Raw genomic sequence first — 21769 nt, 5'->3', positions numbered from 1 at the left:
TATAAGGAACATTTTTTTAGGAGCACCTGGGTGGCTCAGTTGAATAAGCGTCTGCCTTCAACTCGGGTCATGATCCCGGTATCCCGGGATCGAGTCCTTCATCAGGCTCCCTGCTCTGCAGGAAGCCTGCTTCTCCCTCTGCCTCTCTCTCTTTCTGTTTCTCATGAATAAATAAATAAAATAATTTTTAAAAAAGAACATTTTTTAAAAAGATTTATTATTTGAGAGAGAGAGGGTGTGAGGTGTGTGTGTATGTGCAGGGAGGGGTGGGTAGCAGGAAAGGGGGAGAGAGAATCTCAAGCAGACTCCCTGGTGAGCGCGAGCTTGACCTAGGGCTCCATCCCAGGACCCTAAGATCATGACCTGAGCTGAAATCAAGAGCCAGCTGCTTAACTGACTGAGCCATCCAGGTGCTGCTGAACAGCACTTTTAAAAACTTCTAAGTCATGAGGATCTTGAAACACTGCAAAAAATCCATGTTCCTTAAGATTTTAAAAAACAGCAAAATGATCAGCCCCTGTTAAGAGCTACTTTCTCAAACAGACGGACATTTAGAAAGGAGACGGAATGGAAGAAGAATGGGGACTGCTACCATTTATCGGAAGTAAAACACGCCTGTCCGTGGAAAGAACGTATCTGCAAGGCTAGTTGTCCGCTGGTTCTCAGAACACTGATTACCTGTCCTACCAAGCACCAAGAGGTAGAATTTGGAATCTGTAAGTGGTAAGACTTGTATCTCAGGAGGATCTAGAAGACAAAATTTCTTCGTGGGAACATTCTTTAAGGAGCACAGTTAAAAAAGCAGGGATCTGGGCTGTCTTTTTCCCAACCCCCATCCCCCCACCCCGGTAAGATTTATTTATTTATTTGAGAGAGAGAGAAGAAAGAGGGAGCACAAGCTGGGGGAGGGGCACAGGGAGAGGGAGAGAATCTAAAGCAGACTCCCTGCTGAGCACAGAACCCAGCTTGGGGCTCGATCTCACAACCCTGAGATCACGATCTTAGCTGAAATCAAGAGTTGGACACTTAACTGACTGAGACACCCAGGCAGCCCTGGGCTGAGTATTTAAAATGAGACTACATTTACCATCTGTGTGCCTTCAGGACCTCCTTCTGCAAATCACAAAGGGAGTTTTACTTTTTGTGCCATCACAAGGGAAACCGTTTTTACTTATGAACTGCAAGAAGAATTTCCCTGAAAATCAGATTTCCCTAAAAATCTGATAGTCTCGTCTTAGCTGCATGGTCTTAATTCTCTAAGAAATCTGAGGCCCTGTATAATAAATCTAATTTCTCAGTTCTCTTTTCTTTGAAATGGGAACATTCACCCTATCTACTTATAGGTTGCTGTGAGGGTCAAATCAAATCAAGTAACAGGGGTACCTGGGTGGCTCAGTTGATTAAGTATCCAACTCTTGGGGGGCGCCTGGGTGGCTCAGTGGGTTAAGCCGCTGCCTTCGGCTCGGGTCGTGATCTCAGGGTCCTGGGATCGAGTCCTGCATCGGGCTCTCTGCTCAGCGGGGAGCCTGCTTCCCTCTCTCTGCCTGCCTCTCCATCTACTTGTGATTTCTCTCTGTCAAATAAATACATAAAATCTTTAAAAAAAAAAAAAAAGTATCCAACTCTTGGGGCACTTGGATGGCTCAGCTGGTTAAGCAACTGCCTTCGGTTCGGGTCATGATCCTAGGATCCTAGGATCAAGTCCCACATCGGGTCCCCTGCTCCGTGGAAAGCCCGCTTCTCCCTCTCCTTCTGCCTCCTACTCTGCTTACTTGTACGCTCTTTCTCTGTGTCAAATAAATAAAACCTTAAAAAAAAAAATTATCTGGGACGCCTGGGTGGCTCAGTTGGTTAAGCCGCTGCCTTCAGCTCAGGTCATGATCCCAGGGTCCTGGGATCGAGTCCCGCATCGGGCTCCTTGCTCAGCAGGGAGCCTGCTTCTCTCGCTGTCTCTGCCTGCCTCTCTGCCTGCTTGTGTGTACTCTCTCTATCTCTGGCAAATAAATAAAATCTTAAAAAAAAAAAAGGTATCCAACTCTTGATTTCAGCTCAGGTCATAATCTCAGGGTTGTGAACTTGGCCCTGTGTTGGGCTCCCTGCCGGAGTGGAGATCTCTCTCTCCCTCTGCCCCAACCCTAAAAAAAAAAAAACAAGTGAAATAACAGATCTGAGTGTACCTCAGGAAGTAACTATAAAGTATTATGTAAATAAAGAAGAAATGTTATTTCCAGTCCCACCACTTTACTGTGTGACTTCAGATCTCCACTGAATCTCTCTGAGTTTCAAATGTGTCTGCAAAAGGTTTGCTCCATCTACTTCAAGCCTTGGGCAGAATTCTTACCGAAAATGAGGTAACTCTAAGGGGGCAGGAGGAGATAAAATCAACAAAATGAAAATAGAACATCTGTGCTATGGCCAACAAAAATTCATCATTACTTGGCATTAGCTGTCTACAATGAAGACTTTATTTTATTTTTTTTTTAAAGATTTTATTTATTTATTTGACAGACAGAGATCACAAGTAGGCAGAGAGGCAGGCAGAGAGTGAGAGGAGGAAGCAGGCTCCCTGCTGAGCAGAGAGCCCGATGCGGGACTCGATCCCAGGACCCTGAGATCATGACCTGAGCCGAAGGCAGCGGCTTAACCCACTGAGCCACCCAGGCGCCCTACAATGAAGACTTTAAATAAATAATGTTGTTGTTGTTGTTGTTCTTCTTCTTCTTTTTTTTTTTTTTTAAAGTAATCTCTACACCCAATCTGGGGCTGAAACCCACAACCCCAAGATCAAGAGTTTCATGCTCTACCGACTCAGCCAGTCAGGTACCCCAAGAAGTAATTTCTGTTAAATAAAGTGAAATACCAGCTTTTACCTACAAAACTAGAGTAGTTTACAATTCTTTTTGGCAAGAATAAGATGAAATGGACACACCCAGATCCTGAGGTAACAAAGCAAAATGCTGATAAGAGTTAAGTTTATAGACTTCCTTGTAGCATTATTTGTAATAAGGACAAATTAGAAACAGCCTACATAACCAACAACTTGAATGATTAAGTCAATTAAAGCAAGACACATTCTGCAGCCATTAGAAATGGTAAGACAAAAGATGAAAAATATGAGGCATAGAAAAGTGCTCATATTACAACATCAAGTGAACAAAAGCATAACGCAGGTCGTAATGTGTTCACAGTGTGATTTCTTTTGTTATAAATATTTTCTTTTGTTATAAATATTTATGTCATTATTGGATTTGTGTTTTAAAAAGATGACTCTGGGGGCGCTTGGGTGGCTCAGTAGATTAAGTGGCTGCCTTTGGCTCAGGTCATGATCCCAGTATCCTGGGATCGAGCCCCACATCAGGCTCCTTGCTCAGCAGGGAGACTGCTTCTCCCCTGCCTGCCATTCTCCCTGCTTGTGCTTGCTCTCTCTCTGTCAAAAATAAATAAAATCTTAAAAACAAAATAAAATAAAATAAAAAGATGACTGGCTGGACTTTGAACCACAACTCATCACTGCTTTCATCACATCAGCTTGTGCCCTGCGCATCCATTAGCGTGACCCAGCGGCACGGGTGACTTATGTGTGTATGTGAACCAGACTCGGAGCTGCCCGAGGGCAAACCCCATGAAACCTTCAACTCTGTGTTCTTGCCCTTCTAGCATGGCAACTTCTTGGGACAGAGAAAGACTTGATACAAGTTTGAATAAATGAGTGAATGAATCGGGACGCCTGGGTGGCTCAGTTGGTTGGACGACTACCTTCGGCTCAGGGCGTGATCCTGGAGTCCCGGGATCGAGTCCCGTATCAGGCTCCCAGCTCCATGGGGAGTCTGCTTCGCTCTCTGACCTTCTCCTCGCTCATGCTCTCTCTCACTGTCTCTCTCTCTCAAATAAATAAATAAAATCTTTAAAAAAAAAATAAAATTAAATTTAAAAAAATGAGTGAATGAATCACTGAAAACAGATCTCAGAAACAAATACATATTGGTTTTCTGAATGTGAGGAGCTCACAGGCTAAAAAAGTTTTTGACAATGTACTTGCAAACAACCTAGAACGTAAACACAGGTAACAGACATTGTCACCAACTAGATTGGAAAAATCAACTCAGTTGATTAAACTCACACACACATATCTAAGCAAACAGTAAGACCTACAAAGACATCCTAAAAATCAAAGTGTTACCAGGAGCGCTGCTGATCCTGAAAGACCTAAATTTTCATCTTTCTATATCCAGTAGTTTGTAAATCCTCTCTGATGAACATGTATGACCTTTATAAAAGTATGTCCATATTGGAGCGATTAGCCCAGTCCAAGTAGAACACTAACCTTTCTAAGCTTGCAGCCTCCTTCCCTGGCAACCCTGACCCACCCACACTTTATCTATCTGCTTGACTAATCCCACGTAGGCAGGTTCCTAAGCCACGTAAGGCAAAGAAAATTAGTATGGGAAAACTTCCTGGGCAAGAAAGACGAGATAAAGGTCAGTGGTTGTCACTGTGGTAGGAGTATCAAGAACACTGAACTTAGAGGCATGATCAGAGTTCTAGTCCCAGGCAAGAATACACACAAATCTACTGGCCAAAACCTTTCTTTCTTTCCAGCATAAACATTTGTCTCTTTAAATGAAACATTAACCAGAAAGCACAATAGTACTGTGAACAACTATGAAATCACCCCATAGGTCAAGAATCAGAAAATCACAATAACCTGCATCTACTCATACAACCCTGTTCCTCTTCGTCTCTCATCTTCCTGCCCGCCCTCCACTGACTTAACCAGCATCTTAATTTCTTCCCCAACAGTTCGCTTTCAATCCATAGCTTAACTGACCTCTCTACCGCATTCGACACTGTTGCTCCCACCAATGCCCCCTTCCTCCCAACCTGCCCCAGCAAAGCCCCTCTTCTCTTGGCTTCTGTAATACCGACTGCCTGGTTTTCTTCCTGCATTTCTGGTTGTTCATCCTTTTTTTCCCTTAAGGCTTCTTCTCCTCTACCCAGCCAGCACAACTCCGAGTTTCTCAAAACTCCATCCTTGGCCCTCTCCCCCTCTCATTCTAGACTCTCATCGATGTCCTCATGCCCTCTTTGCTTTGGTTACTGACTCGCAGGTGACCTCCGCACTGTTACGTCCAATCCCCACCACTCCTGGAAAACTGTAGATCTGACATCTACGTTCAACATCTGCAGTTTATCCCAAATCAAACTGCTGACCTTCTTTCTCAAACTGGATCCTCCCTCAGAGATCCCTAGCACAGGGAAGGGCACCGCTGTGCACTGTTTCGGAAGTCAAAAACCCTGGAGTCTCACATAACACATCTTTTTCCCAGACCTGGCCCATGAAGGCCTCTCAGTTTTATCTACTTCATAACACTCGATGCAGTCTACTTGACTTCCTCATCCTCCACCACCACCATGCAAGCTCCATTCCAGGTAATCCCTAACTGAATTATCCCAACAACCTTTCTGTTACCGACAACCTCCTCACACTACTACTGCCTCTTTCCTCGGGTACTGCTTTTCCTTCCTTCTCTGGTCACTTATCATTTCCCTAGCAAAGACTTCCCTACCAGGTCTATTCCTCTTACTCTAAATTCTTGTACCATGCACTGATGCTTTTATAACATTGGTCACCATTATAATTGTATGTCAATGTGTATAATATTGATTATGGCCTGTTTCCTTTACCAGAGCTCCCTGAGCACAGGACATACATACTTTTATTTTTGCCACTGTACCCACTCTGTACAACATGCTTGGCCTACATTTATGTGGCATTTTAAAAATGTTTGTTGAGTGAATAAATGACTGACTGACTGAATGAGCTATGTGGCACAGAAAACCACCCAGCTGTTGGAGAGGAAAAGGATTTACAGAACAGCCTTAAAAACAGTCTCCTTTTCTCCTTATCTAATTCCATTCTCACTGAGCAACTTTCTAATCGTTAATTTAGTTTCGCAGATAAATCAATTATACCCAAGGAAGGAATCAGACAAATTCCTGAGTCCCAAGGTCCAGGTGACAGAGGAAAAGGACAGGCACTCTGGAATCAGACAGCTCTAGTGATGAGTCAGCTCTGGCGCTCACTAGCAGAATGGTCTGGGGAAAGCTGTTCAACGCTCAGCTTGGTTTTCTCATCTATAAAATGGAGAAAACACCTGAACCTCTCACACATGAGATCAAGGACTAAGTAAAATACAGAACATAACACATCGCCTGTGTTATTTTTGCTGTTATTTTACTCTTGCTATTATTAGCTGATTAATAATATTACTAAATGTTACACTAACAATAACATGACGGGACTGAGAGGCTAGATGGTTTCCAAAATCTCTCAAGCTCTAATAGTTAGGATTCCACATGCTGCTTGGAATGAATAATTGTCTTTTTGGAAAATACCTGAATTTTGCATGAAACTGTAAAATGAGAGACCTAAAGGACTACACCCGGCACGAGGGGCATTTCTGAGAAATCATTCGAGGGCAAATACTGCCAAAGGGCCAGAAAGACATCCTTTTCTTTTTTTTCTTTTAAGATTTTATTTATTTATTTATTTATTTATTTTTAAATTTATTTGAGAGAGAGAGACAGTGAGAGAGAGAATGAGCGAGGAGAAGGTCAGAGAGCGAAGCAGACTCCCCATGGAGCTGGGAGCCTGATGTGGGACTCGATCCCGGGACTCCAGGATCACGCCCTGAGCCGGAGGCAGTCGTCCAACCAACTGCGCCACCCAGGCGTCCCTATTTATTTATTTTTTAAAAGATTTTGCTTTTAAAGTAATCCCTACACCCAATGTGGGGGCTTAAACTCACAACCTCCAAGATCAAGAGCCCCATGCCCCATGGAGGACATCTTTTCTTTTCTTTTTTTTTTTTTTAAGATTTTATTTGAGAGAGGCAGAGATAGTACACATGAGCAAGAGGGAGAGAGGGAGAAGCAGACACCCTGTGAGCTGGGAGCCTGATATGGGAGCTTGATCCCAGGACCCCGAGATCATGTCCTAAGACAAAGTCAGACACTCAACCTACTGAGCCACCCAAGTGCCCTGGAGGCCATCTTTTTAAAAAAATTTGTGAATTTTAAGCCATCTGGGTGGCTCAGTCGGTGAGGCATCTGCTTTCGGCTTAGGTTGTGATCTGGCGGTCCTGGGAAGAGGCCCGGTGTTGGGCTCCTTTCTCAGTTGGGGCATCTGTCTCTCCTTCTCCCTCTGTCCCTCCCTCCTGCTCACTCTCTATCTCAAATACATAAATTTTAAAAATTAAAAAAAAAAAATTCCAGAGGCACCTGGCTGGTGGTGGTCCTCCAGTCAGTGGAGCACAAGACTCTTGCTCTCGGGGTCATGACTTCAAGCCCCAAGTTAGGTGCAGACTTACTTAAAAATAAAACCTTAAAAAAAAATTAATTCCAATATAGTTAACATGAGTGTTACATTAGTTTCAGGTGTAAGGACATCATTTTTTAGTGAATGCCATAGCTTTGCTACCTGCTACGCCATTTTCTCAGGCGCTTCCTGAGTTGTGGTGAACACAGAAATTCTGAAGTAGGCTACGGTAAGCCTCTCCTAAGCTCTGTTGGGGGGGGGTCACACCCCCTTACTCTGTCTACATGCATCCCTCATTTGACTTCCAGCCCAAGGACATGGCTTAGGAGGGGCAAGGCTGGCTTCCCTACCGGTGATCATGTTAAACAAGTAGAGATACCTGGGATCCAGCAGGCCCTGCTCCACTCCCCAGGCCATCTCTCTCACAGCATTGCTGATCTCGTGACGGGATGTGTAAGCAAAGCAGACATTCAGGAAACACCTGAGAAGGGAAGAAGAGAATAATTTACCAGAGGAATGGACTAAGTCACTGTCTGTAGAGTATTGCTTCCCCAGAAGAACACACACACACCCCAAATGTCAATCGTGGGTATCTCTGAAAGGTGAGATCATGAATTCTCTGCATTTTCCAACTTTTCTTAGAATAAACATGTTATTAATTTTGTAATAAGACACATACTAAATGACCCTTTTGCCCCTAACCCTCTCTCCTACTGCCAACCAGCTTTCCGAGGACTGAATTCACTGTGATACTAGTACAAGCAAAGTAGAACAGGAAGGAAATTTGATGCAATCCAGTCCACTGCCAAACACTTATTATATTCCAAAGGCACACCTCATGAAATTTGATTACTGAACTCTGGTCACCTCTGCATCTGCATGACCTCCCAATGTCAGCCTCTCCATGGGTTAAAGGAGTGGGACAGAGAAAGATTTTCTTGAAGGATCTGCCTTCAGAGACAGAGATATACCATAGACGGAAACAGAATATATTATAATACGGGGTATCAGACAGGTCCTAGAGAACTCGGATCCAGAGCTCAAGGCCACATCCATAGCTTATCCACCCTATAATGCTCATTTCGACCCTAGCCCGTCAAGTAAAAAACTAATAATAATGATTATTACATATATGTGCATATGTAACCTATGTATATGTATGTATCACGGAGGGTAGGCACATAGTGGAGGAAGAGGATGAAACACGGTATGTGTATGTTCGCACACATCTGACGAGGTAGTAAAAACCATCTCTAGCCTGCCCTGCAGACGGAAGAGGTCTCTAAGCATCCCCAACCCCTCCTGGCCTCTTGTACCAAATGCGTACCAAGAAAGCCCAGCATGTCTCCCTCAGGCTAGCAGGGAGTCAGAGACCACTCTGGGATGCTCTGGGGAAATGGGAACACTTACTTGTTATAGTTCTTGGTGGCCTGCACCGCCTGTGCAATCAGCTCCTGGAGATCCAAGGGCAACAAATGCAGATCGCCCAGGACCCGGATACACACCCCATGCTTCTGCAGTTTCTCCCTGATCAGGAAAAGGAGGCAGGGTTGGGACAGAGAGTCCATGGACCTGAAGAACTGCTACACTCAACTCCCAGTTCCTAAGTGCTGCCCTGTGTGTCAGGCACTGTCCCAGGTGCACTGTGTCACTGCATCCCCTCAATGACTCTGACCCGAGGCTGCCACATTCCCCGTTCTACTGCAGGAGATGGACACTCAGACAGGCAGGCAGACACGGCCCAAGGTCAGCCGGCCATTAAGGGCAGTATCAGAACTGAAAGCCAGGTCTGCCTGATTTAAGAACCCGAACCCGAATTCTTTACCACACATCACACCGCTTCAAGTGTCCTTCTCAGCAAGTTACATTTTATATATCCTGTCCCGTTCTGACAAGGGAATGAACTCAAGGGCAGGAGCTATACTGTTCGTTACTTCTGTACCTTCTGATAAAAGATGTTAATAACAGCAACATTTCAGATTAATTTAATTTTATTTTATTTTTAAGATTTTATTTAGCCACCCAACAGAGAGAGAGTGATCACAAGTAGGCAGAGCAGCAGAGAGAGAGAGGGAAGCAGGCTCCCTGCCGAGCAGAGAGCCCGACGAGGGGCCGATCCCAGTACCCTGAGACCATGGCCCGAGCCGAAGGCAGAGGCCCAACCCATTGAGCCACCCAGGCGCCCCCTCAGATTAATTTTATGTTTACTAAATGCCAGACACTGGTCTAAGTGCTTTATACTCATCAGTACATTCTATCCTTACACCAGCCTTTAAGGGGGACAGTATCATCATTCCTCTTTTATAGACGAGGAAACTGAGGCACAGGGAGGCTAGGTAATTAACTCAACATCAGACAGTGGTGAGTGGAAAGCTGAACATGAACCTAGGGAGCCTGGTTCCTGGGCCTGTCCTCTTGGATCATGGCATCTTGCTGCCTCTATAAGTTATTCCCAAACGCTGCACAGCGGGCATGAATTCAGTAACCCAACCAGCTCCCCTCACCTGGGGACACTATGGAAAAACTGAATGACAAGTGTTTGTTAAATGGGAACTGAATAACAAGAAGATTCCGTAGGGCGGGCAGGTCCTTGAGATCCCTGGCCCAGAGTGCAAGGCCGCATCCATAGCGGGTCCACTCCATAACCTGCATCACTCTGCTTCCGGAGTGAAGCAAGATCTAGCCACCTGTTTTCATGAATCCACCGAAGCTGCTACAGTAGACAAATGAATACTCGGGATCAAGGCAAAACCAGAATGAAAAGAGCTAGCTTCAAATCCTAGCGGCAGTCCTTACTGGATGACCTTGCGTAACAGCCTCTCTCAGCCTCAGTTTCCCATACCCTGTGAACTGGGGTAATAACCATCCCTGTCATACTCTCCACACTGGCCTGTGTTGAGGGAGAGGATGTACCTGTAAGTGTTTACTCTCAGACAACAGTCGGATTACTTGAGTGAGGCCTATAGGGAAGGAGAGGCAAAAGCCCTGGCAAGGAGCCAGGAGACCCGGGTTCCCAACCTGGTTCTGCCATGATCTGACTGGGGAGGTTTCCCCACCATGGGCATGCCTTGTGCTTCTATCCACTAGGGCTGTCTCCCAACTGATGAAACTGAACTAGTCCCGTGAACTCATTAAAGAACTCATTTTTTAAGTCACACATTAAACAGAACCCCAAGGGCACCTGGGTGGCTCAGCTAGTTAAGTGCCTGCCTTCAGCTCAGGTCACGATCTCAGTGCCCTGAGATCGAGCCCCGCATAGGGGCTCCCTGCTCAGCCGAGAGTCTGCTTCTCCCTCTTCCTCTGCCTGCCACTCCCCCTGCTTGTGTTCTTTCTCATTCTGTTAAATAAATAAATGAAATCTTAAAAAAACAAACAAAAAACCAGAAGCCTAATATATAAAATAGGTAAATGTCAACCAGCACCCTGTGCCCTCTTCCCTCTGGCTTCTTTGCACACGCACTCCTCAGAACTCTGAGGGTCTACTGCACATTGCTGGAAAACCACTGAAAACATTTCTTCTTGTTCTGTCCAGGACTTTAGAACTTAAGACCATTTTCTCTCCTGCTGACTGATTAGAGCAATCTCAGAGGCACCTATACTGCCATGCATTTTGATCTCTCAGGAACTGTAAGATTACCTCCTGTCTTTCGGAGCAGTGTAGCAGACAACAGCTCAGCTCTAGAGTTGGGAAGGTCTTGTCTGTCTTGCCTCTGTCTGTCTGATAGCTGTGTGACCCAGGAGACACACCTAAACTTTTCTGGTTTTCACTTTTCTCCTCTCTACAACTAGGTAATAATAATCTCCTTCTCATAGGATAATGTGAATATTAAATGAAAATACATTCCAGGCTTAGGGCCTGGCACACAGTATAAGCACTTTAAAAAGGTTGGATCAGAGGAATTTCTGTACATGTGACTACAGAAGAATTTGAATACCTGGGAAGTGCCCCCAATGCCTCCAAACCCAGCCCTTGGGTGGGAACTCTGAGCCACATGGGCTCTGTTGGGGACCAGGAAGCTAGGTCTGTGGCCAAGTCTCGTTATCCTATTATGGACCTACCCCTGGCTACCTTCCCCAACCCAAAACCCACCCTGGAACAGAAATGACAAAACTGGGCCACCTGGGTGACTCAGTGGGTTAACCCTCTGCCTTCGGCTCAGGTCATGATCTCCGGGTCCTGGGATCAAGCCCCACATCGGGCTCTCTGCTCAGTAGGGAGCCTGCCTCCCCCTCTCCCTCTGCCTCTCTGCCTACTTGTGATGTCTCTCTCTCTCTCTCTCTGTCAAATAAATAAATAAAATAAAAATCTTTAAAAAAAAAAAAAAAGACAAAATTGTTCTAGGCCCAGCTCCACGAATGCCCCAGGCTCTCTGTTCTCTCATCCCCCTGGGTCCTGGTACAGGGAAGAGCTGGGCAGAAAAGGGTTGTAATGAAGATTGGAGCAGTCCTGGCTGGGGAGGTTTCCACACTTTGAAGCAAATCATCTCCATCAAACTTCCTCTTTATCCCTTTCCAGCCTTGCTCCCTAATAAGTTAGTTTAAACTTAGTGACAGCAAAGAACAGTACTGAGTCTTCCCCATAAAGGCCTCATACACATCATTCTGTCCCTTCCAAGAGAATATATACGGCAGTATAGTAATGTTTTAGGATGATTACATGGCAGAAAAGGACTTTTCCAACATTTCTCTGATGCTACTCCCCTGATCACAGTTTATTGGTTGTGGGGTAGAAATGTAAAGTGGGCTATTAATTAAGGGCTTTAGTTAATTCTGGGCTGCTCTCCTGAAGCGGTGAAAGGCGGAGTACAGAGAGTAGGAAGAGGCCCTAGCTAATGGATTTCAATTCCTGGTTTCAGTTTTGCTTGAGGCTGGTTGTATTTGTCCTTGAATTCTGTGAAATATCTCTATATCATCAGATAAACACCTACTTAAAAAAAAAAAAAAGTGGGGGGGGGACTAGCTTGCATTGATGCCATCAGAGATCTGACTAACATTAAAAGGGTTTCGAGTTCCTTAAATAAGCCTGAGATAAGAGGGGTAAGGGTTATGGTCCGAGCACACTCCCCACTCCGATAAAATCTTACTGTTCTTCCATCAAGCGTCGGAACTTCTGACGGGCCAGATCCATTAGCCCGTCTACCTCACTCTTGGAGCGTTTGAAGTTCTCAATGCTGAATGCGTAGACCGTCACCTCTAGGATGCCCAGGTTCAAACACCAGCGCAGGGTCTGAGAGGGAGAAGGCAAGGAGCTAGGGTACGAGGAAGAGCAGGGAGGCAAATTAAGGGATGCCTCCGCTCCCACTCCGCACTGGAGGCAAGAGGCAGACTTTTCTCCTCCCCAAACCAGGCAAAGCTAGGATAACCCCAGTGTTTCTGTCAGAATAACAAACCAAGTAAGCAGAAAGCCACCACTTGAGAAACTGAAAAATGTGAACTTAATGAGTAAACTGTGGTTTATTAGAAAGAACTCTTTACCGACAAGAGTCAAGATCTGGGTCCAGTCCCCAACTCCAACGTGCACTTGCTGTGTGAGGGTGGGCAAATCATTTAACGTCTATGGGCCTAACTCTCCTTATCTGTAAAACAGGAGCACTGTCCATCACTCGCAAGGTGACTGAAGGACAATATAAAACACAAGGTATTAGGGACACCTGGGTGGCTCACTCAGTTAAGCATCTGACCTCAGCTCAGGTCATGCTTTTAGAGTCCTGGGAATGAGCCCCACGCCAGGCACCACCCTCAGTGAGGAGTCTGCTTGTCCCTCTTCCTCTGCTCCCTGCCCCCCGATCATTCTCCCCCTCTCTCTAATAAATAAATAAAATCTCAAAAAACAAACAAAGAAACCCACACACAAGGAATTATTACTCTCGACATAAGCTCATTTTTCCTGTTAGATTGAGAGGCTGATGAGTTATAAGAATAAAGGCATCGAGTACACAGCTGTGTAGCATTAAATTTAGAAAGGGTTTTCACATATATTATTTCATTCCATTCTCTGAAAAACCTCTTGAGAATGGCGCTGCTGACTTCAAGTCTACTTTATAGAGGAGAAAAACAGGCTTGGAGAGTGGAAGAAATGTGTCAGAAGGCTACAACTCCACTGTATGAATCCTTTATATAAGGTTCTAGAACAGCAAAAACTAACCTCTAGTGATAGAAATTAGAATAGTGGTTGCCTCAAGAGGGGAAGAGGAGGTGGGACAGGGTTTGACTGGGAGAGAAGGGGCACAAGGGAACTTTCTGGAGAGATGGGAATGTTCTATATCTTGACAGGGGTATGGATTAACAGGTAAATGCAACGGTCAAAACAAAATGCATATCCCCGTATGAAATTATATCTCATTGAAAAGAGAAGTGAAACTCGTATTTAAACCCAGTCCTTGGGGCACCTGGGCGGCTCAGTGGGTTAAAGCCTCTCTCTTCGGCTTGGGTCATGATCCCAGGGTCCTGGGATCAAGTCCTGCATCGGGTTCTCTGCTCAGCAGGGAGCCTGCTTCCTCCTCTCTTTCTGCCTGCCTCTCTGCCTACTTGTGATCTCTGTCAAATAAATAAATAAAATCTTTTCAACAAACAAACAAATAAATAAATAAACCCAGTCCTTTGGGGGTACTCTAACCCAGAACCACTAAAGGCAGAGAACTAACTGGGGCTGAGACTAACAGTGTTGAGCTAGGGAGCCTGGAGGTTAAGGGTAAGGAACAGAAGACATTCAATCAGAACTGAACCTAAAGAAACAAGGCTGAAGCGAGCTGCCTTTCTAATCCCTTAACAGACATACACACAACCCAGTTCATTGCCACCTGGGGAAAACTACAGTGAGAAACTGACACTTGAACAGACTCAGGCTCCACAGATGACGGGGAAGCCACCTTTTGGCTGGCACAGCTGGGGTGGAACCTACCACTGACCAGTCTTTATAGCGGCGAATGGTAACAACGCCAACTTTTTGAGCACTTTATGCCAAAACCGTTGCCACACACTCTTCATAGTGCCAACTTATTTCATCCTTGCAAAATCTCCAAAAGTAGAGATTATTACTGTCCTCATTTTACTGATGAAGAAACGGAGGTAAAGGGAAGCTGTCTAACTTGCTGCAGGTCACAGGGTCAGGAAGTGGTAGAGCAGGGGTGCCCACAAGTTCTGAGTGATTCCAGAGCTTAAGATCCCAAGCACTGGACAAAACTGCCTTTTACTTGTCACAAAAGAGAAGCTGAGGTCAACAAACCTAAAGACCTCCTCACGGTGTTCAACTGAGTCCCACATCCACTCACTCAAGGCAAAAAGTATCACTGCCCTGGCATCAGGCCATGTTCTTGTGCTGGGAAGCTGAAGGCTGTCCAGACTGAATTTCCATCCTTCTTAAAGTTAGCTTCACAACGACAGATCACATTCTGTTCTTATTGTTAAATTTAATGTTTTCCAATTTGCAACATGCACTAAAAGCATAAAATCCCCTTGGCCTTTGCTTCCAGTGATGATCCAGGCTGTCTGGCACTCTTCCCAGTTTAAGCACTAAAAGGCCTCAGTCAAACCAGGATAGGCAGTCACCCTACCTTTGCTCCAGAAATGTTACATCCAAGAATTTATTCTAAAATGGAACTATTAATAAGATCGGATAATAGTGGAGCAGCTAAACAAATTATGTCAGATCCTGGAAATAAAATATTCTACAGGCATTAAAACATAAAGTTAGAAAAGCTACATATCAACCTTGGAAAAAGACTTGCCAAAATACCCCATAAAATAAGGTTACTAAAAATACATATGTAATTTCACAAATACTAAGTCATGTTAGAACATATTACAAGGACTGGGGTGATGCACAGAAAATTATAAACTGCTGGTTTACTGAGGTGGTAAGAGAAGTCAGTTTTGTTCTTATTTCTAATTTTCTGTGATGATTCACTATATAACTTAATTTCTGTTCATGTTGATATGAGACCTAAGCAGGCAAGCAAGTTACAACAAACGGCTGTTAAAAAATATATATATATACTCTCCATAGTAAACTCAGGGCCTGATTCTGTAGCTATTGTCCAATTCTCCACACACTGTTCCCGCTGGGTTCTGCCGCCCACACTCACCTCAGCCAGCTTGTTGAAGCCCTGTGAGTGGCCTTCCTGCCGCTCTACCTGGCACTTCCTGGCATAGCGACGGTTTCCATCCATTATAAAGGCAATGTGTTTGGGCATTGGGCCTGCCTGTGAAATAAGAAGACAAATGTATCACGCAGGGAGACACTAAACCCCTGGCTGAAAGGCTTGACTTAGATGATAAGAGCCCCCATGAGAAAGAACTGGGTATATTTTGAGCTGCTGGCTCAATAAAATGGTATTAAGCACTTTTACCTATTTATATAAATTCATTTATATTGAGCACTTACTACATGCCAAGTATTATACAAGGCTTTTTATACTCCATCTCAGTTTTTCCTTCATATAAACCTATAAGTAAATAGTATTAGCTTCATTTCATAGGTGAAAAAATAGGCTCAGAGAGGTCACGTGACTTGCACAAGTCACACCGCTAAGAAAAGTCCAAGTGGTTATTCAAACTGAGGTCTGTATGCTTCCAGAGTTCATCTTTTAACCGTATGTGCTTGACCACCACTTTAGTTTCATGTCTCCACCTAGAAGGCACAGGAACGATATTGACGGCTACAGTCCAGTGGTAAGGGTATCCTCCACAGACAAGAGGAATCTACTCTATCCGACCACAAAAGGGGGCTCAATGTTGTTGCTCCCTAAATACCCATGAGAAGCTGAACACTGGGATTTTCAACAAAATGTAAATGTCAGGAGCCATTTCAAAGCAAACAAATAAGACAGTTTGGGGACCCAATAAAATGTTTTATCTGGCTTAGAGCAACCTTTTGTTGTCCATCACAGCAAAAATGCACTCCTTAGCCTAATTTTCCTCACTGAAGGACCTCATCACTGACTACTTTCCCCATAACTCTCCAACATTTTCAGCTTTTGTCCTCCACGTCTTTTTTTTTTTTTTTAAGATTTATTTATTTATTTGAGAGAGAGAGAGAAAGAGATCACAAGTAGACAGAGGCAGGCAGAGAGAGAGAAGGGGAAGCAGGCTCCCCGCTAAGCAGAGAGCCCGATATGGGGCTTGATCCCAGGTCCCTGAGATCATGACCTGAACCGAAGGCAGAAGCTTAACCCACTGAGCCACCCAGGAGCCCCTCTCCACGTGTAGTCTTAAAAAAAGAAAAATTCCAGTCAAGTCATGCAGCTTATTCTTCCTAACATGTGACTGCAGTGGTTCCCCAGGAAGATGCTTTCTATTTCCCCGTCTGCCAGAAATCACTTGGTATTTGTGTATGAATGTGCGGTGGGGGGATGGGGTACAAGGCTTGCTGACTCATAAGTTCACTGCTACACACTGCCTGACAGATTGCTGAAAGACCAAACCAGGCTGCCTGGCGTCAATCTCAAACCTGTTATATGCAGAAAATATAACATTGTTGTGATCCCCAGAGAAAAGCGGAGGCAAAATTTGGGCAAGGGGTGTAGGAAATAGAATGACCGTAGTCTTCAAACAGCTGAAAACAGCCCCAATAACAGCAGTCATTAAAAACCACTAGACACTGTGCTGTTTTCAGTCTATGTTTCATCTCATCCTCAAAACAACCATATGAAGTCACATGGGTTAGTAAATGATAGACTAAGACTTCCATTCTGTTTGTCTTTAGAGTCCAAACTCTCAACCGTTATGCTCTACTGCAACATCAAGGAATGATTATTCTATCTAAATCCAGAGAACAGTGCAAGGAAAAGTAGATTAAAGTTCCAAGTTAACAAATTTCAGCTCCCTATAAGGAAGACCTAATGGTCTAGGTTACTCAATGATATTGGGAGGTCCTGGCGTTCCTAAAAGTGTGAACGTTAGGACAATAATCTGCCAGATGTAGACCTGGAAGTCACCTTGCAATTCAAACACTCATTGGTTCCATTATTAAATTCCACTTAACGTCATGTGTTACTCAATTTTAATAACAGGTTTTGACACAAGATTACCCAACTAACCAGGAGGCCAAGTGGTACTCACCTTTATGATGTTGGCACAGAACCGTTCCCAAAGTGACAGCTCTCCTTCCTTGATCCATGACATAGTTCCTGACCTGGCAGATGAGCCCAGAACAAGAAGACACCAGACAGGTAACCCTGGATAAACAATAAAGAGACTAAATCACCAGAGCTTGCAAACTGCTTCGGATGGCTTCGCAGAGATTTATCTGGACTGTGGAAAGTGGCTAGGTTTAGGATCCAAAGACTCTGGTCTGTAATTCTTCACCACCCAGAGTTTATAAGCCAATGAGACCTTTGGGGCAGAGGCCTTTCCTTGGTTTTGGCTTGGTGGACCTTGCTGCTCTCCCCTTTTCCTAGGCATCTGCACTGACTGTTCCTGAACATCCCAGTCCACTTCCTGCCACATCATAGTGCCTACATCCTGAGCCTTCCCCGGTTTCCTTCTTCTCTATCTTCCCCGAGACCGGTTCCCATTCTGCGCACCAACACACTAATCCTTTCAGGTGTCGCCTCCGTCACCTCCAATCTCAGTATTCTCCAAATTATTTATTCCCTCATTCATCTCTTCCACTGTCCCCTCTGTTTCTCCCACAGCCGCCTCCCCGCCCAGCAGTCTCCCCTCTAGCCCACCGCTTGAACCCAGCACCTGCTCCGATCGGCCCGGCGCCTTCCAACTGCTCCACTTCCTCACGACGTGGCGCTGGAAGAACACGTCATCGTTGGGCGCTGGAACACGCCCCCTCTGTCAACCAATGGGCGGGGCTCCTCCCTGCGCCTGCAGACTGGGAGGAGGGGCGGTGCTAGGGTTGCGGGCGAAATTCGCCCTCCCGGCATCCGAGAAAGGAGGGTGGAGGGAGAGAGGTGGAGAGGTGGAGACCGAGCGAAAGACCGAGCGAAAGACCGAGCGCCGCGCTCACGTGACCGAGGGGGCAGAGGAGCGGGCTCCGGGCCAAGTGGCGGGGTTCAGATCACCTGGGGGAGCCCGGAGGTCTGTAGAACCAGATCAGAGGTGTCCGGCAGTCTGCCCCACAGGGCAAGAGTTCGGGGATCCCCATGTCAGAAGCGCAAGGGCTCAGCAGCAGCTGGTGGCAGGTTAGGACTGTTAAGAAATGGGGCTGCTTGCTGGAAGTCCTGAGAAGTGGGCGTTGGGAGTCCTGGTTCAAGTCTTAAATTCTCTATTTACATGTTGTAGTTTTATTTAGTGGATTTAATTGCTTGTTAACTTCCTAGCCCTAGTCTGTCTCACAGACGCACTTACTATCAATGCACCTTGTGACTTAAAGCACTTATATTTTGGGTTTTTCATATTCAGGACCTGCCCAGAGCAACTCAAAATGGGATTGAGGCTGGGAAGAGCTCTAAGAATGACCAATGAAAGGCCATCAATTAACCCTGATCGAAAAATCAACTCTGTAACCTTTAAGGAAAACTGTTGCAGGAACTTGAGGGACTCACAAAAGAAACTAAAGAGTTCAATTTTCAAAATAAATAAATAAAAGTAAATTAAAAAAAAATTTTTTTTCAGTTTCTAAAGAACCTTCTTGTAGTTTCTCACTTTGTAGTCTCATCAAGGAAACAAGGCCAGGAAGAGTTCTTGCACTGGTAGCTCCCAGTTCATCATGTCACGTGAAAGGGTTACTCTTAACACACGTGATCAAAGAAAGCCCTAGAGATGAGTAACCCACTCCATGAATAGTCTCAAGCTTTTCCCTGCTTCCTGCTTTGCATCCTGAGAATTAAGTTTCAGCCTAGCTGATTAGATCAATTTTGCAGGAAGACCATTTACTGAAGCCCTGCAGTTTGCTTTCAGCTGCTTCCGTGGTCAATTTTGACTTTTGGTATGAAGTTCCTGGAATGCATGTATGAAACTTCTTACTCTTGTCCTGCCATTTCTGTGCACTTTGTGTACTAGATGGCACGCCTCCAATCAATTTTTTAAAAAAACCCCTCCCTTGTTGGGGAAGGTGGGGGGGGGCTAGATGTTTTAAAATACAATGTTCATTAGAAAGCTACCACACTTGGCCTCAAAGAAAATGTTAACGTTTTTGTATAGCTAATCAGTGTTACTTCCTCTGGCCTCAATTTCCCTAGTTTCACTATTTCCCTCCCTGAGGTGCTGCAGGGGGCTAATTAATTAAGATTTGTAAAAGGCTTTGAGGAGCAGGGGAGAAAGTATTAGGGTCTCATGCCCCAAGCCATGGCCCCATCCTTTCATCCCAGCCAGTGGCACAGGCAACCCCATTCTTATGCATGCCATGCTCCTAATCCCCTCTTGAATGTGGCAGCTTCCAAGGAACAGGACAAGAGGCCTTAACTAGAAACAAAACTCCACTGTAATGAGGTGCTAAGAGGACTGAATTTTCAAATTCATTTTTAACAAAATGGCTGAACAGGAACTGTAATGGTTCTTCCCTGACTTCTGAGTCCCAGTCCAAGAAGGTAGGAATTATAGAAGAAACAACAGCCTAAAGACCCAACAAGAGGACAGTTTCAGTACCAATAAGGTTTTTATTTATTCATTGTATTTTCCCAGGGTAAAGAGAGAAGGGAAAAGGGACAGCATGTGTATTACAAAACAATAGCAAGTGGGAAAGGAATTATCTGGCACAGCAAAATCAACCATCAAATAAACACTCCTCAGAGATGGAGTTACTAAAGCCCCAGGGGGGCTCAGTCTCCTGCAGTTCAGAAAGGAGGGGAAGGAATCAGGGAAAGAACAGATAGGTACAGCTTTCCTACCACCCCCCCCCATAAATTCAAAATTCAAGATTTCACACAAAGCTTTGGTTTCTAGCAGTAAACATGGAGTTACATTCGTCCGTCTCCTATTAAACAATCTTGCGGCCGCTTTGACGTAAGTTTCTTACACCTGCATAAAAGTTCCTGAGTGACTTGGATATACATTCATCTTCCCTTTCTTGGTCTCCCAACCCTACTTTCTATATGGAAGGCCCCCACCCTTCATTGCTTCTGCTGCTCTCTACCCTAAGACTGGAGATTCAAGTAGGTTTATTCCAACCAAATATAAGCATATTAATATGAATCACATCAAGGAATGGTTTTGGCACAGGAGATTGGGAACAAGGGAGGAAGTATTCTTCGCTTCTACCAGATGGAAATGTGTATGTGGGGGGGCTTTTGGGGGGAGGGGAGATAAATGAGGGGTAGGGTAGGAGTCAGGCTTTTAGGACAGAAGATCTGGCCCAAAATAGGAAATAGGGGAAGGGAACACAAAAGGCTGGTTTAAGACCGCCACGCTTCCAGAGGATCACCAAACGATGTTCCAGATTCTTTTCCTGGTGCAGAACTTTTGTCAAAGATGCTTTGGCTATTTTTCTCAATACAAAGAGAAGTTTGTAAACAATAAAACCCCAAAAGAACATGGAGAAGACCAACACATTCTATTTACACAAACCAGGCCACCTAGCAATCACCCAATCTGCTATAAGTGAAGTCCTACAAAACCCAGACAAATAAGGTAACTGGGGGGGGGGGCAACGAGCAGGGGAGACAAGAACCCAGGATCAGACACACATCACCCAATGCGTTCTATTGCATTTGCCCCGTTTCAACAGTGAGGTAGGTTTGTGGTGATCTCACAGCATGTAAATAAAACCTTTTCTCCTTTAGCTACCACGACACTATCACTGCTACAGCAGGGCATGGCACGGGCTCTGGGCACCTCAAAGAAGCCATGGCTTATGGACTCTCTGGAAGCCAGCAAGAAAAGCCCAGAATTTATAAAGGTTAAGAAATTTAGCCTTTGCTTCACACACCCATCCCTGGGCAGCTCAAGATGGGTCCAGAGTTATTATTCTTAAACCCAACCTTACCAACTCATTTTAAAATACGCATGTGCACACACACACACTCACACACATACACCCTGTTGTGCATGGTAGGCCTAGCCCCAATCCAGTAGAGGATGCATCTGGTATGTAAAGTGAGTCCTGTCCCCTGGGATTAGAAATCTGGAACAGGAATCCCTTATTACACGTATAGACAACTAATCTGGGCTTCCCCCTCGGCACCTTTCAGCTGGTGCAGCCTCTCCTAATACTACTTCCTGGACCATCTTTTCCTGTTCAGACCAATTTCCAATCTTAAAGCAGGAGGTCAAGTCATGGGGAAACAGAGTTAAAACCTAGTCTCCCATGGATCACTGAAGGTAGAGGGGTTTCAAGAGAACACTATGGCAGAAAAGCCAGCTCTAATTGCCAAAAGTGAGGTAGTTCAATAGGCTATGCACTCCAACTAGATGTTCGCCCTGGTGCTCAAACAGCAAACATTCCTGCTATGTAGACCCGGAGCTGCTGCCAACTTATCCCTGAGATCGCTCATGTACCTGAGAACACAGTGCAGGAATGAGGGCCTTAAGATTAAAATACACAAAAATACAAAACCAGAATAT

General features: G+C 45.0%; 1 protein-coding gene across 3 annotated transcripts in view; it reads right to left on the bottom strand.

Annotated features, from left to right (window-relative positions):
- The window catches only part of DHDDS (dehydrodolichyl diphosphate synthase subunit), a 31787-nt gene extending 13682 nt beyond the window's left edge, over positions 1-18105 (bottom strand). For 2 of the 3 annotated variants that reach the window (XM_044237503.1, XM_044237505.1), the window contains exons 1-6: positions 18005-18105; positions 17378-17493; positions 15403-15519; positions 12403-12545; positions 8729-8845; positions 7698-7799 (exon numbers count right to left, since the gene is read on the bottom strand). In XM_044237503.1, coding sequence (XP_044093438.1) covers positions 7698-7799; positions 8729-8845; positions 12403-12545; positions 15403-15519; positions 17378-17440 — 542 coding nt within the window. In that variant the 5' untranslated portion in view covers positions 17441-17493; positions 18005-18105. Of the gene's footprint in view, positions 1-7697; positions 7800-8728; positions 8846-12402; positions 12546-15402; positions 15520-17377; positions 17494-17988 lie in introns of all 3 variants that reach the window. The other variant, XM_044237504.1, reaches the window with a different exon arrangement.
- Between the last annotated feature and the right edge of the window lie 3664 nt (positions 18106-21769).

This window comes from Neovison vison, chromosome 2, assembly GCF_020171115.1.
Source record: "Neovison vison isolate M4711 chromosome 2, ASM_NN_V1, whole genome shotgun sequence".
In the NCBI taxonomy this organism is placed as follows: domain Eukaryota; kingdom Metazoa; phylum Chordata; class Mammalia; order Carnivora; family Mustelidae; genus Neogale; species Neogale vison.
Note: the sequence above shows the minus strand (reverse complement) of the source record. Positions and strands in the feature narration are given on the sequence as shown.